This window comes from Synchiropus splendidus, chromosome 2 (genome assembly GCF_027744825.2).
Source record: "Synchiropus splendidus isolate RoL2022-P1 chromosome 2, RoL_Sspl_1.0, whole genome shotgun sequence".
Lineage (NCBI taxonomy): Eukaryota > Metazoa > Chordata > Actinopteri > Syngnathiformes > Callionymidae > Synchiropus > Synchiropus splendidus.
The window spans coordinates 16551937-16567724 of NC_071335.1; the positions used below are offsets into that span (position 1 = coordinate 16551937).

Genomic DNA, 15788 nt, shown 5'->3' on the forward strand with positions numbered 1-15788 from the left:
ATGTTATGGAGTGGATCTCCTAAACCATGAACCCACTCATTCACATCCACTTGGGTATTGTTTGTAGAACAACACAGCAAACCAAGCCAAACCCAGGTTACTGGTGCCTCGCTGTACAGTACATCGGCGATATACAGGGTAGAATCAGGCATTTGAAAACACCAGCGTAATGCTGTGTTAACAGCTCCCTTTTCCCAAAGCCTGCCTTGTCCTTAGTCGACCCTACAGAAGTAATAGAGACTGTGAGGGAGCAGAGGAGAGGCTGTTATCTCTGTGGGGTAACCCCACTCAAACAAGGTTTTGTGAGATGTAGCCCCTGTCTGGAGTTTCCTGCTGAGTCAAGAATCACATGCTAGTAATGTAGGGTTCCCTCATACCACAGCCTTCAAATGATTTTGCTTATCAGGCATTTGCTCTCTGAGACGAAATGGCTGCGTTAATTTTAACTATCTTTGAGGGTCTCTCTTACACAATTCTCAAGTCCATTGTGTGTCAATGTTTAAACGATTACTGATACAGTTCTGTTTTAACATTTCAAAGTCACGCTGGGCAGAGTAAATACTTAAACTAATCCTGAAGTACTTTCTTTCTGTTTGATGGAGACTTTTCATGAATCGAACTCACGTGCTCATGGCACATGTCTCTGGCCAAGGGAGATCCAGAGTCTAGCGTCCCTCCCGACACAATCTCCCAATGCTTCGGAAACCTTTTTTAAAAATTCCTGGATCCAGTCAGATCAATTCCTTTGAACACAGACAGACAAACCGATGGTGTCAAAAATTAAACATATTGCCTCCATGGCAGCGGTAATAAGGTGGTGACTGGTCGTCAGTCCAGTTATTTTAGTTTTGATGTTGCCTGTTCTCAAAAACATGGTTGTGTCATATGAAATGGCTGCAAACCACAGTTACAAACTTGTTTAAGGTGACACAACTTTGGTGGACAAACTTTAAAATGCTTTTTACTTCTCAGTTTCCACAGTGTCCATGTCATCTATTGCATACCTTATACTTAAACAAATCCCTTCAGACCTGGAGAAAAATCCTCACAGATTCAACTGTATGTTGCGTTTATAAGTTGTTTTTATTTTTTTAAGAGCCACGTGACCTGCTGCTCCAGCTGGCCTGTTGAATATCAAAAGGGGTGAAATTACATAACAGTTGTCCAACTGTCACCACCTGACCACCCTGATACTTTTGTTGAAATACATCCTTAACACTTTTGTCCCTCTGATTGATTTTATTAAAACAAAAGGAAAGTTAAAGTGAATTTAGAAAGATAAACAAACACATTGTAATATTGTGTAAAAGACAGAGTGGAAGTTAGCAATGATGACAATATAGCCACAAGCACATAGATCAATACACAGACAAAACTAGTTCAAATAAAATGGAGCTTCAAAACATTGCCGGCCCTGGTCCGTATCTAAGTTAAGTCACATGTGGCTCTCAACCCCAGGACCCAGGATGAAGCTGCTGCAGCAGGGACGAGGGCACTGTGCACTTCTGTGTTGAAATCAAACATGTGCTGTGTATCTGCAAGGTGTCGATAAAATGGGCAAACATGGAGCTCAAGAGCTCTGTTTGTCCACACGAGATTGATCAAGGTGTTGCAACCTGCGTTTACTGGGGATTTGTTTCTGTTGAAAGAGATGCTTTTTGTATTATATTTGATTAATAAGTAACTGCTCTAGTAGGGTGTGATTTCTTTGATCAGTGGTCCATTTGTGTTCTTCAACTTTGAGTGTTTTTCTTGGGCCTATATATATTCCGCTTCCCTCATGCACCGTGACAATCCCTCTTCCTCCCTGACTCCTGGATCTCACAGCTTTCTCACAGGTAAAGACTGATGGGGAGACATCTCACGACTGTAAATGTCCATAGACGTTTCTTTGTTCCTCCACAGGTTGGTGCCACAGGTCTGGTCCACTATGGGGTTGTTTAAGATCCTGGCGTTGCTCCTCATCTTACAGACTGGAGCAGGAAGTTCTTCAGGTGCACATTTTCTTCATTGTATGTTGAAGCTGTTGAGCTTTATATTCTACTATCTACACTGACTTCATTTCTCTTGAGCAGAACTGATGAATGGAGAAAAGGATGTCATAAAAAATGTCTTCACTGACATGATGCCTTCAGGTAAGGAGCGGCTGACAGAGCCATCTGTGAGAAGCAGATTGTTCGATTTGAGCTTTTTGAAAGCACCTGCTGGAAATACACTTGAAGAAACAACAACCTTAGAACCCACAACAGAAGAAACACCAACCTTAGAACACACAACTTCAGAAATGACAACTTTAGAACCCACAACTGAAGAAACCACATGTGAAGTAACAACAACCTTAGAAATGACACCTGAAGAAACATCAATCTTCGAACCCACAAGTGAAGAACCCACAACATTAGAAACCACACCTGAAGAAACAACAAGCTTAGAACCCACAACTGAAGAATCCACAACCTTAGAAACCACACCTGAAGAAACAACATGGTTAGAATCCACAACTGAAGGAATCACAACCTTGGAAACCACAACGGCTGAAATTAAACCTGAGGAAACAACAACCTTAGAACCCACAATCTTAGAAACCACGCCTGAGGAAACAACAACCTTAGAACCCACAACTGAAGAAACAACAACCTTAGAACCCACAACCTTAGAACCCACAACTGAAGAAACAACAACCTTAGAACCCACAACTGAAGAAACAACAACATTAGAACCCACAATCTTAGAAACCACGCCTGAAGAAACAACAACCTTAGAACCCACAACTGAAGAAACAACAACCTTAGAACCCACAACTGAAGAAACAACAACATTAGAACCCACAATCTTAGAAACCACGCCTGAGGAAACAACAACCTTAGAACCCACAACTGAAGAAACAACAACCTTAGAACCCACAACCTTAGAAACCACGCCTGAGGAAACAACAACCTTAGAACCCACAACTGATGAAACAACAACCTTAGAACCCACAACTGAAGAAACCACAACCTTAGAACCCACAACTGAAGAAACCACGCCTGAGGAAACAACAACCTTAGAACCCACAACTGAAGAAACAACAACCTTCGAAACCACAACTGAAGAAACCACGTCAGAAACCACACCTGAAGAAACCACAACCTTAGAACACAGAACTTCAAAAAGGACAACTTCAGAATCCACAACTGAAGTAATCACAACGATAGAAACCACTACAGAAGAAACCAAAACTGCTGAAATTACACCTGAAGAAACAACAACCTTACAACACACAACTGAAGAAACCATGACTCTAGAACCTACAACTGAAGAAACCACAACTTCTGTACTCGCAACTCCAGAAACCACAATCTCAAAACCTTCAACTGCAGAACCAACAACTTCAGAACCCACAACGGAAGCAAGCACAACCTTAGAGCCAACAACTAAAGAAAGCACAACATTAGAATCCACAACTGAAGAAACCACAACTTCAGAACTCACAACTGAAGAAACCACATCTTCACAACCCACAACTGTGGAAACCGCAACGTTAGAAACCACAACTGAAGAAACCACAACCTTTGGACAAACAACTGAAGAAACCACAACCTTAGAACCCACAACTGAAGAAACCACATCTTCACAACCCACAACTGTGGAAACCACAATTTTGGAACCCACAACAGCAGAAACCACAACTTGGGAACCCACAACTTCAGAACCCACAAATGCAGAAACCACAACATTAGAAACCACAACCTTAGAATCCACAACTGCAGAAACCACAACGTTAGAAACCACAACTGAAGAAACCACAACCTTTGGACAAACAACTGAAGAAACCACAACCTTAGAATCCACAACTGAAGAAACCACATCTTCACAACCCACAACTGTGGAAACCACAATTTTGGAAGACACAACGGCAGAACCCACAACGGCAGAAACCACAAATTCAGAACCCACAACTTCTGGTCCCATAACTGCAGAAACCACAACTTCAGAACCCACAACAGCAGAAACCACAACTTGGGAACCCACAACTTCAGAACCCACAACTGCAGAAACCACAACTGAAGAAACCACAAGTGAAGAAACCACAACCTTTGGACAAACAACTGAAGAAACCACAACCTTAGAATCCACAACTGCAGAAACCACAACGTTAGAAACCACAACTGAAGAAACCACAACCTTAGAATCCACAACTGCAGAAACCACAACGTTAGAAACCACAACTGAAGAAACCACAAGTGAAGAAACCACAACCTTTGGACAAACAACTGCAGAAACCACAACCTTCGAATCCACAACTAAAGAAACCACATCTTCACAGCCCACAACTGTAGAAACCACAATTTTGGAAGACACAACGACAGAACCCACAACGGCAGAAACCACAAATTCGGAACCCACAACTTCTGGTCCCATAACTGCAGAAACCACAACTTCAGAACCCACAACAGCAGAAACCACAACTTGGGAACCCACTACTTCAGAACCCACAACTGCAGAAACCACAACTGAAAAAACCACAACTGAAGAAACCACAACCTTTGGACAAACAACTGAAGAAACCACATCTTCACAATCCACAACTGTGGAAACCACAATTTTGGAACACACAACGGCAGAACCCACAACGGCAGAAACCACATCTTCACAACCCACAACTGTGGAAACCACAATTTTGGAACACACAACGGCAGAACCCACAAATGCAGAAACCACAACTTGGGAACCCACAACTTCAGAACCCACAAATGCAGAAACCACAACTGAAGAAACCACAACCTTAGAATCCACAACTGCAGAAACCACAACGTTAGAAACCACAACTAAAGAAACCACAACCTTTGGACAAACAACTGAAGAAACCACAACCTTAGAATCCACAACTGTGGAAACCACAACTTCAGAACCCACAACAGCAGAAACCACTACTTCAGAACCCACAACTGCAGAAACCACAACTGAAAAAACCACAACTGAAGAAACCACAACCTTTGGACAAACAACGGAAGAAATCACAACCTTAGAATCCACAACTGAAGAAACCACATCTTCACAACCCACAACTGTGGAAACCACAATTTTGGAACACACAACATCAGAACCCACAACTGCAGAAACCACAAATTCGGAACCCACAACTTCTGGTCCCATAACTTCAGAACCCACAACAGCAGAAACCACAACTTGGGAACCCACAACTTCAGAACCCACAAATGCAGAAACCACAACTGAAGAAACCACAACCTTAGAATCCACAACTGCAGAAACCACATCTTCACAACCCACAACTGTGGAAACCACAATTTTGGAACACACAACGGCAAAACCCACAACGGCAGAAACCACATCTTCACAACCCACAACTGTGGAAACCACAATTTTGGAACACACAACGGCAGAACCCACAAATGCAGAAACCACAACTTGGGAACCCACAAATGCAGAAACCACAACTGAAGAAACCACAACCTTAGAATCCACAACTGCAGAAACCACAACGTTAGAAACCACAACTAAAGAAACCACAACCTTTGGACAAACAACTGAAGAAACCACAACCTTAGAATCCACAACTGTGGAAACCACAACTTTGGAACACACCACGTCAGAAACCACAACTTCAGGTCCCACAACTGCAGAAACCACAACTTCAGAACCCACAACTTCAGGTCCCACAACTGCAGAAACCACAACTTCAGAACTCACAACTGAAGAAACCGCATTTTCACAAACCACAACTGTGGAAACCACTACTTTGGAACTCACAACTCCAGACACCACAATCTCAAAACCCTCAACTGCAGAACCAACAACTTCGGAACCCACAAATGCAGAAACCACAACTTCTGTACACACAACATCAGAAACCACCACAGTAGAAACCACAATGTTCGATCTCACATCTACCGAAACATCAACTTCTGAACCAACAACTCCAGACATCACAACTGCAGTATCTACAGAACCAACAACTTTGGAACCCACGACTTCAGAGCCCATAGCTGCAGAAACCGCAACTTCAGGACCTACAATGCCAGAAACTACAATTGCAGAAACCACAACGGCTGAACTCACGACTACAGGAACCAAAACTTCAGAACCTACAATAGTAGAAACCACAACTTCAGAACTCAAGACTGCAGGAACTACGACTTCAGAACCTACAACTTCAGAACCCCTAACTTCTGAAGCCACAACTGCAGGACCCACAACTTCAGAACCCACAACATCAGAACTCAAGACTACAGGAACCACAGCTTCAGAACCCACACCTGCAGAAACCACATCATCAGAATTCACAAACGCAAGAACCACAACATCAGAACCTACGACTGCAGAAACCATAACTGCAGAGCCCACGACTGCAGAAACCACAACTTTAGAACTCACAACTGCAGGATCCAAAACCTCAGAACCCACAAGCACAGAAACAACAACTTCAGAATTCACAACCACGGGAACCAAAACTTCGGAACCCATAATTGAAGAAACCACAATTTTAGACCTCACAACATCAAAACTCATAACTACAGGAACCACGACTTCAGAACCCACAACTGAAGGAACCACGACTTCAGAACGCTCAACTGCAGGAACCTCGACTCCAGGAGCTACAACTTCAGAATCAACAACTACAGATTCCACAACTCCAGGAACCACATCTTCAGTCATAACACCTTCAGAAACCTCTCGTACCACCATGGATTGTAACGGTTTGTTTGTTGTCTTTTCTTGATAGACATTGTGTTGTAATTCAGTTTCTCGTCTGTAAATGTCTGGTAAATAATGATCATGTTTTCAATCTTCTCCACTGCCGACATCTAAGCTCCTGTTCCTGTGCGACTGGTCAACGGCAGCAGCCGCTGCGCTGGCAGAGTCGAGGTCCTTGTTGATGGTCGTTGGGGAACGGTGTGCGATGACTTCTGGGACCTGCGTGATGCCAATGTGGTGTGCAGACAGCTCAACTGCGGCAGAGCAGTGGCTGCTCCTCACAACGCTCGCTTTGGAGAGGGAGCTGGACCCATCTGGTTGGATGATGTCCAATGTCATGGTCATGAATGCTCTATCACGGAATGTGAACATTCAGGATTTGGTGTCAACAACTGCGTACATTTGGAAGATGCTGGGGTCATTTGTGAAGGTAATTGCAGTCACAACATTTTAGGAAAAGTATTAATAATTGTTAATTTTTCATTTAATGTTTGTGTAACAAAACAAAACTGTCAAATCTGTCCATTTTCTTTCTGCTTCGGATTGTTATTCAGTTGCGTCTTGGTTTCCCTTTTGGAAAGTTAAGTCCTTGTACTTGAATTAAATTATTTTTACGTCCTTCCAAGCGGTTACTCAAGGTTCAAATTGCTCATGTCTTTTTCTGTTCAGCTCACCTTGGGCCCAGCACAACCACTATCCCACGCCCAACTACACCCCCTGCTGAATCAACCACTCATATAATGCAGAATCAGACTTCTGCTCCTGCAACGACTGCGAACGTCTCCCTGGCTGAAGGGCAGATCCGCCTGATCGGAGGGAACAGTTCATGCTCTGGAAGAGTGGAGATCAATTTTTCTGGACGGTGGGGGACAGTGTGCGACGACCTCTGGGACGTGACCGACGCTCAGGTGGTGTGCAGACAGTTGGGCTGTGGCAGGGTCCTGTCAGCTCCAGGTAGTGCCCGCTTTGGACAAGGCAGTGGGCCCATTTGGCTGGACGACGTCCGTTGCAATGGACAAGAGTCCAGTCTCAGCGAGTGCCGTCACCGAGGGATCGGATCTCACGACTGCAGCCACAGAGAGGATGCTGGGGTGGTTTGTGAAGGTAAATTCATTGACAGTTCCACCATTTAGCCAGTGTTTTCCACCATCATGATCTGCTGCGTTTATCTCATCTCCACCTCTGAAGCGGCTGCCCCAGTCAGGTTGGTCAACTCAGGCAGCCGCTGTACGGGCAGAGTGGAGATCTTCCACAACAACCAGTGGGGGACGGTGTGTGACGACTTCTGGGACCTCAACGATGCCAACGTGGTGTGCAGACAGCTGGACTGTGGCCGCGCTAGAAGCGCCCCTCAAAATGCAGCCTACGGCCAAGGAAGTGGCCCCATCTGGCTGGACGACGTCAACTGTTCTGGGAGAGAAAATTCCATCACCGACTGTCGCCATCGAGGATTTGGGATCCACAACTGTGCACACAGGGAGGACGCCAGTGTTGTCTGTGAAGGTGAGCTTCCTTCCTCTACTGAGTATCACGTAAAGCCACTGTGTTCATGTTTAACTACCGGAGTTATTCATCAATTCTCATGACAAATTTCAGATACAGACGATTCACTCAGACCTTCTCAGCTGGTTTGCAGCAGTAGCAAGATCCAGGTTGGCCTCAATGTGGTCAGCTTCCTCAACCTTGGTTTGGATGCTCGATCCGGCAATCTTGCGATGCGAAACTGCACATACACAAGAGTGTCGAATGGCGTCGTGTGGTATGAGGTTGTGAACCAAGCTGGCGCCTGTGGAAACAAACTGACGGTAAAGAAAGACGACCTATCACCACAGTCACACTGGTGTTATTCTGATCACTGGTCATCCTCACTTCTGCTGCACAAGCTACAAGATGTTGATTGTCTTTTTATTATTCCACCACTTCTTTCAGACCAACATCACGCATGGCATCTACTCCAACACCTTGTTCGTCTATCCTGCCAACAACAACTCTTTTGCCATTCCAAAGAGAATTCCTTTCTCCTGTGTCTATTCCCTGGATACAGATTCCACTTTGAATGTGGCCGTGGGACCACTGCCGTAAGTATGACACACCTGACGACAGCGCTCTCCTCGCCCAATATTTCATCTCTTGACCTCTTCATCCGCATCACAGTTTCCAGTCCTTCCTTAAGTGAGCTGTAACTGCACTTCTGTTCCCCAATATAGCATCGTAGGGTGGAGATGTACCGTCTCTAGCTGATCACAGCTCAATGCCAAACCTTGAAAAACACAACACACAAACTAAGCCAAGTCTTTCACCATGGAGCCAACCAAAGAAGATGTTTGTTGTGGCGTCCACAGGATTGACGGAGGAGTGTCCGGCTCTGGACCCAACACTGTTGCCCAGATGCGCTTGTACCGCGACTCAGGCTTCACTTCAACTTATCCCGGAGGTCGGGTAACCATGGAGCTGGGCTCACCTCTCTACGTGGGCGTCACTGTGGATAGAAGAGACCAGAGCTTTGCTGTGGTCCTGGACGACTGTTACGCCTCTCACTCACCCAGACCCAGCAGCTTCGGCCGTTACCCTCTCATCAATAACAAGTGAGTGAGCGTAACCTGGAAATGCCTTCACAGCTTTGTGATGTGAAACCATCACTTCTCCACATGGTCCCTGGCAGGTGCTCAGCTGACCGCCGGCAGGTTGCCGTCATTGAGAATGGCTCGTCCCTACGGGCTCGCTTCTCTGCACTGTTCTTCCTGCTGCAGGGTGAATACAGAGACGTTTACCTTCACTGCAACCTCAGCCTCTGTGACCGCAGGAGAACCTCTTGTGTTCCAGTGAGTCGCACTTAGATAGTGCAGTCACATGCCATGTGCTTAGTTCCTGCTGATTCTTACCATTTTCTTCTGGCTCCATCACCATAGTCCTGCTCAAGAAGAAGATCTCGATCTGTGTCCGACTCTGCTCCATTGAAGTCCCTCACTGTTGGTCCCATCGTTTGTGAGTACAAACACGACTCTACTGCACCACATGCACAGTCATGTTCTAATCTCACTTTCCTTGTCTTTAGTCAACAAACCGTCCAAGTGAGTGGCAAGCGGGACGTTGACCTTTTATCATCATCATTTATCAAGTCATCCTGACTTGTTCTCATTCTCCACAAATATAGTATCATATTAAACCTGATATCAGATGGTTTGATTGCTAATCTTCTGCTGGTTTCATGTCATAAATTCAAATGAATAATTGTGTTCTAAAAGAGGCAGAGTGCGGATTAGTGGTCCCTGCATCAACCTCACAGACTGGAAGGTTCATTCAAGCTTGAGGCAGCTCTTGTGTCTGTCAGTGTACAGTTAGTCTGGAACTGGACTATAACATTTACATTCAATTGTATTGTAAGGTGATGTGAATGATCTCCTCTTCTTTTCCATTTTTCCTGTTCACTGTCCATTAATGGTTTTTTTAAAATAAATTTTGTAGAATTTCGTCAGTTGCTTTTTGCTTTGCTCTAGTGTGTATCAATTTGACACAGCAAACACAGCATTGAAAAAAGTATTTAATAACTTAAAATGAAATTATTGAATATCTATTATAATTCATTCATTTTGACTTGAATAAAAGAGCTGGTGATGAGGTTGTAACTACTGCGTAATATCTCTTCCCATAGCTCTGGCATTCTATGATAATTGCCCTCAACATCCCCCCTGAGTGAGACTGATGACTCGCAAAATTTCTATTATAAGTCTCCTCTTTCCCATTGTCTTATTTGCTGTCATTTCACCTGTGCAACGTCAACGGTTGCCGTCTCAACTCAACTCAGACTGGGTCACTTTGGCAGCCCAGCTGAGGTGCACCAAAAAAACACTCTGGGTTGGTTATTTCTGGCCCCTTGAGTCTGTAATACACAGGTAACAAAAGACACCCGGGCCATGGCGGGCCAAGACCCAACTGGTAGAGTGGGTTAGCTTTTCATCAACAGAGGATTGCAGCTATAGAAGGATCAAATTCAGGAGTCGCACCCTGAGGAGGAATTCAGTGAACAGTGAGGAAGAGCCATACATGTCTGTTGTTTACGTGGTGAGAGACGTGCAGAAGGAGTTGCCCTTTGTCTCAGTCACTCGAGGTGAGAGTAGGATTACATCAGGGGTCAGTGCTGAGCCGATTCCAAACAAAAGACAACATGAAACATTTCAGTCGTTCCGTGTGTACAGGCTTCCTGATGTTCCTGCTATCAGGGCTCAGTCGATTCTCAAGGTTGCAGCTGGAGCTCAGATCTCCTTCAGCAGCAAACACTTCACAGCATTGCCGACACCACTCAAGCGATTCCGACGCTTTGTCCTGGATCTGAGCTTCTACGCTGAGGAGATGATCCGACCAAGATGCTCTCAGTGTGTTCACATACTGACGCCATGAGACACTTCAACAGACAAACCGTTTAATACATTCAAACTTGTCAACAGAGTCCAGTGGTATAAATCACTTCCTGCATTAAACATTGAACTTCAGTGTTGAAACAACACATTGGAAGAACATGACTATCATTGTTAGCAGATCCTTTCTGTCCCATGTGTGTGTGATTGTCTGACACAAATAAAAGAAGAGCTTTTTCAGCCCCTCAGTGACTCTAAAAGCAAACAAACCCGCTTCAGCTATTGCATAAGCTTAACCAGGCATTACCGTTATTTACAGAGCAAACAATCGCTCCCTCGCTTCCTCTTTCATTCACAAAGTTAAAATGCACAGTAGGGTGGGCTAGACTCACGTGAGCATGGTGTTAATAAGTTACTGAGGGGTGAGGGTTCAATAAAAGCTGACAAAAGATTAAGATGATGTGAGGCGTTCAAGAGTGTCCCGGACTCCTTCCACACAAGTGGAGCCCACAGAAGCTAACAGCAGCGTGAAGGCCAGATTGGGTCTGCCGGGGCAGACTGGCTCGCTCGGGCTGAGTTCTTTCGAGGAGAAATGGTACCAACATTCAGCTCTGCTTTTTCCCTACTGGGCCTCCTGGTCTGCAGCCTGACTCTGCTGCTGCCTCCTCTTCATGGCTTCGATCACGGCCACCTCTTTGGCTTCTTTCTTCTGGTTCCTGGCTTCGTACTGCAGCCTGGGGAAGAGGTGGAGCGTTACAAGATGGAGACACTTGGAATCCATGCATCCAAGAGAAAGGAGGAGATCATGTGACCTGTTCTTTATGATTCTCTGGACAATGTCGTCGGTGGTGAGGTTGTTCCCACTGTCGATGGTCCGAAAGATCCCTCTCTTCTTTGGCTCCTGGAGAGAAACAACAGGTGCGTCAACAATACTGACCGACTTGACCAAAACCATTCTGCAGACCAACAGACGAGATTCATAAAAACATTCAGAATGCTCCTTCAAATGAATGTCCTTTGTCTATAGTATTTACTGAGACCCCATTCTTAAAGTCTATGACGTGGACATGATGGGCTGGAATTTTTGGTTAAGAGTCGAGAGTAATTTTCTTTGTTGCTGGGATTTATTTGCTTTTTTTTTGGTGTCATAATCTTAGTACATTGTATCCATCATGAATTATCATTGTAGTTCTTGTTATTGTTCATTTTGTTATTGTTTTTTTTTTATTTAAGGGGTGGAGAAAAATGTAACATTTTTTCCCATTTTTATATTGCTCTTGTATTATTATATGTTGAAGAAAATCAAATAAAAAAAGGTTGAAAAAAAATAAGACCAGTCGGGACCACAGCTCATTTTTTAAAACGCACAGTGTGGGAAATTCTCAGGCTACATTTAAACCAAATATGTCTTTTGTTTAGAAATATTGCAACGTGTTTGCCACTTGTGGCACCTGTCCAGTCAATGTGGCTTGTCTCAGTCTTAACCCCAGTCTGACCTGCATCAGGATTAGGATCTACCTGAGAATTTCCACAGGTGGTTCATGGATTCAGAGCCACTCATTGATCAAATTGAAACAAAGAGCTTACTGCGTAAGGATCTGAGTCGTCCTTGTCGGGAAACACCTCCGTCTTGCCGTGACAAACGAGGTCCACCTACAGATGAGCGCAATTGAATTGGAATGGAATTTAGTCCACTAGAGGGAGACATACAACGTTTGTTTGACCCATGAGTTTCACCTTGAAGTGGTCCAGCAGGTCTTTGCTCACTGCGTACGGAGCACCGATCACCACTTCAGACACGTACTGCAAAGTTAATTCAGCTTATATCAATATTCTAGACCTATATCACCACATTTTCAATCATTCTACAGGACACCTCATTCTTAAACAAACAAAGACACGAACAAACAATCCGATTCGAAGACATTTTGAATCGAATGAGAGCCGAAGTGGTCCTGAACTCCAGTTGAAACTCACCCGACAGGCCAGGACGCTCAACGTTCTCTCATGGATGTTCATGATTGGGTAGTTCTTTCCCTTGTACCGATTCACTTCCTGCAAAGAAACGCAAGTTTAACTGACCCTGTAACTGCGGCGTCCAGCTCTCAGGACAGGTGAATGATTAACAAGCCAGAGTGACCCACCTGGTCGAAGTGGAGTCCAACGATGACGTACGGCCTCTCTGCTTGTTTGTAAACCATCTCCAGGAAGTCGACATGGCCGATGTCTGTCAGCATCCAGGAGTTAAGACAACAACCAAGACTGTAGACGTCGTAACTGTCTTCATGCTTTAAAATGTAAATCACAAAAAACTGTGGGAACTATTCACCAGCCTTTGAAAGCCCTCACTCTTACATCGTGTGGTATAAACCAGACATGGTGTGAGATGAAGCTGCAACCTGTTGACCTCACTCGCTTTGCAAAGGATACGGAAGAGGTCGAACGCGCCAGCCACGTAGATGATGGTGTCTCCAGGCTGCGGCTCCTTTCCTGAAGCAAACTGGATGATCTTCTGTGACGTCTGCAGGAACTGGGACACTCCAGTCCAGGGGCTGGTTCCTTTAGGGCCCTGTGACAGATACAGACCTTCGAGGTGAGACTCCACTGGACTCTAAGTGACAGGATAATACTTCATGGAGCTACTGTACTCACCTTCCCAAAATTGTCAGCGTGTTGCTGGTATTCTGGATTGTTCTACATCAGTGATAAGAAAAAGAAGAATATTAGTGTCTGATCTTAGTGTCTGATTCAATGCTTATCATGAGGTCAACACACCATGTTGCTGTGATGAGCTTTGGTCATTAGAAGCATACGTCCCACCAAGTCAGTGGTGGAGACCCCCTGAGTACGTTTGCATTCCCTGTACCGCCCGGCACGCTTCACTTCCTCATACGTGTCTTTGCCATCAACAGTCAGTGTGATGTCATCTTTTAAAAAAACAAATGACAAAACTGGTTTAACAAAGTCTAATGAAAATAAAACCAGTCGATCATGCACAGTGGTGCGACATGAAGCACAGCCAATATTGATCCGCCACATTCTTGCTGGATAAACTACTTTACTTTTTTTCTCAGTAAAATTGTAGAGCGCTATATTGATCCATTACAAAGGCTGTTCATTGTTCCAAATAAGACGAACAGAGGAACCTCAGAGGAACTGAAGTAGCAGCTGACTCACCACCATGCACACAAGAGTCACAGTTGTACTTGTCCAGAGTCTCCAGTGTGGTGACGTACGGGGCTCCCTCCACAATCTCATCCACCCACTTGATGGCACGAACCATCTTGTAGCGTTCTTCTTGAGTGAAGACAGGAGGGCCCTTATGCTTGGAAATCTCCTCTGCAATGAGAAGAAAAAACTTGTCGCTCATCTAAATCATTTCCTTTCTATCCTAAATCAGAACCCAAGGCCAAAGTCAAACACTTTAGTATAAAAGGAGATCATTGAAGATTTATTGTGGAAGGTGATGAAGAATGATGGGATCAGAACATTATGTTACCAGAAATACAACCAAAACGGACAGAGAGGAAGCTATTTTAATGTTAAATATTTCCTGTGCTTCAGACTGAGTAATAACATTTCTGGGTTTTTTTTCAAAGATGAATGGCAGCTGTCCGAAACCCAAGCATTGCAGTGTTTACCATCCGTGTGAACTCCAGCGATGAGGTAATCTCCCATGGCTTTGGCCTGGCGCAGCTGGTTGGAGTGACCATAATGCACCATGTCATAACTGCCAAGACAAACACGAAGCAACTTCAGCAACACTCCAAAACACACTAACTGGAAACTGGACATCAAGTTTCATCAGAAGTCTACAATATTCCGGCTCCTGAGAATCAGATCCAGAGCCTCACACAACGGACTGCTCTGTGTTTAGTGATGCTCTGCGCGGAGATGCTGAGGGAACTTACTTAAACTAGAGCTACATGATAACTACACACACGTTACTACAAAAAGATCAGACACGTAATGTGACGTTTACTAAAGGTAATATATTGAGTGTTGATTCTCAAATAGTTCACTGTTTACAAATATCGAATGACGAAAACGAAAGTAGTGAGAGAAGGACGAGGATAAGGAGAAGATATTTGTGGTAATATAGCACAAGACTATAATAATGACACGCTAATAACGTAAGATGGGACGATCGAATGTCAAGCAGGCGGCTTTAACAACGCAGAATTCTTTAAACAGGGGGAGGCTTCACTACAGAAACAACATACGACACGAATTATTGAGTAGATCTAGCTAACTAGCTTAGCATGCTATCAACACGATAAGCGCATTCTATGTAATGACTTTCTATTAAGCGTGGAGGTGAACAAATGTGGACTGTTGCGTTGATCCCGAAGTGGCTTCACTCACCAGCCGTCGCACCATAACCGAACGAGGCGCTTTCTTTTCTCCGGACTGCAGCCGGACCCGGCCGGCGCGCGACACCCGGCTTCTCCCTGCGGCTCCACCGCCGCGTGGCTCCCGTTCTTGATCATTTCAAAACAGACACCGCGGAGGATAAAAGAAGAGGTTCACAGTATAAAAGTGTCAAAATAAGTGGTGAGAGCCGTTTCTAAGAGGATTATTTACAAGCTCGCCCTCCACGGTTCCAGGACAGTGGTTCGTCGACCTCCGCCCCTGTAGGTAGCATTGCGTAACCACCTCGCGTCATCTTTATTGACCAATCAGCGACGAGGACAGAAAACGATTGACGCGTCACTCGCTTCGGCTTCGAAACGACTA

General features: G+C 44.7%; 3 protein-coding genes across 7 annotated transcripts; 1 reads left to right on the forward strand and 2 right to left on the reverse strand.

Annotated features, from left to right (window-relative positions):
• Nucleotides 1–1086: 1086 nt before the first annotated feature.
• On the reverse strand, nucleotides 1087–9699 carry LOC128753956 (uncharacterized). Of its 5 annotated transcripts, none has more exons than XM_053856205.1 (4): nucleotides 9579–9699; nucleotides 9239–9440; nucleotides 9158–9175; nucleotides 1087–8956 (listed from the first exon to the last, which is right to left on the reverse strand). In XM_053856205.1, exon 4 carries the CDS (start codon nucleotides 6685–6687, stop codon nucleotides 2059–2061), a length of 4629 nt encoding a protein of 1542 aa, XP_053712180.1. In that variant the 5' UTR covers nucleotides 6688–8956; nucleotides 9158–9175; nucleotides 9239–9440; nucleotides 9579–9699; the 3' UTR covers nucleotides 1087–2058. The 5 variants fall into 5 exon arrangements, with proteins under 5 accessions (XP_053712180.1, XP_053712178.1, XP_053712179.1 ...); XM_053856203.1 differs by having other exon boundaries at nucleotides 1087–8482; nucleotides 8790–9175; XM_053856204.1 differs by having other exon boundaries at nucleotides 1087–8101; nucleotides 8314–9175.
• LOC128753350 (deleted in malignant brain tumors 1 protein-like) lies at nucleotides 7437–9840 on the forward strand. The gene is made up of 8 exons (XM_053854958.1): nucleotides 7437–7800; nucleotides 7885–8199; nucleotides 8293–8501; nucleotides 8626–8774; nucleotides 9039–9281; nucleotides 9359–9518; nucleotides 9606–9681; nucleotides 9752–9840. Exons 1-8 carry the CDS (start codon nucleotides 7437–7439, stop codon nucleotides 9769–9771), a joined length of 1536 nt encoding a protein of 511 aa, XP_053710933.1. The 3' UTR covers nucleotides 9772–9840.
• Nucleotides 9841–11118: 1278 nt separating this feature from the next.
• LOC128754109 (ethanolamine-phosphate cytidylyltransferase-like) lies at nucleotides 11119–15680 on the reverse strand. The gene is made up of 12 exons (XM_053856473.1): nucleotides 15417–15680; nucleotides 14693–14781; nucleotides 14229–14390; nucleotides 13827–13978; nucleotides 13704–13745; nucleotides 13482–13620; nucleotides 13196–13278; nucleotides 13029–13106; nucleotides 12789–12854; nucleotides 12639–12704; nucleotides 11864–11952; nucleotides 11119–11785 (listed from the first exon to the last, which is right to left on the reverse strand). Exons 1-12 carry the CDS (start codon nucleotides 15539–15541, stop codon nucleotides 11674–11676), a joined length of 1203 nt encoding a protein of 400 aa, XP_053712448.1. The 5' UTR covers nucleotides 15542–15680; the 3' UTR covers nucleotides 11119–11673.
• Between the last annotated feature and the right edge of the window lie 108 nt (nucleotides 15681–15788).

Excerpts from the sequence above, each read along its gene's own strand:
- LOC128753956 (XM_053856205.1), bottom strand. The coding sequence starts at position 6,687 with ATGGTGGTACGAGAGGTTTCTGAAGGTGTTATGACTGAAGATGTGGTT.
- LOC128753350 (XM_053854958.1), top strand. The coding sequence starts at position 7,437 with ATGCAGAATCAGACTTCTGCTCCTGCAACGACTGCGAACGTCTCCCTG. Across the intron at positions 8,200-8,292 it reads CGCCAGTGTTGTCTGTGAAG|ATACAGACGATTCACTCAGA; the intron begins GTGAGCTTCCTT and ends GACAAATTTCAG. Across the intron at positions 9,519-9,605 it reads GGAGAACCTCTTGTGTTCCA|TCCTGCTCAAGAAGAAGATC; the intron begins GTGAGTCGCACT and ends CCATCACCATAG.
- LOC128754109 (XM_053856473.1), bottom strand. The coding sequence starts at position 15,541 with ATGATCAAGAACGGGAGCCACGCGGCGGTGGAGCCGCAGGGAGAAGCC. Across the intron at positions 13,979-14,228 it reads TGACTCTTGTGTGCATGGTG|ATGACATCACACTGACTGTT; the intron begins GTGAGTCAGCTG and ends TTTTTTTAAAAG. Across the intron at positions 13,746-13,826 it reads AAGCTCATCACAGCAACATG|AACAATCCAGAATACCAGCA; the intron begins GTGTGTTGACCT and ends TCACTGATGTAG.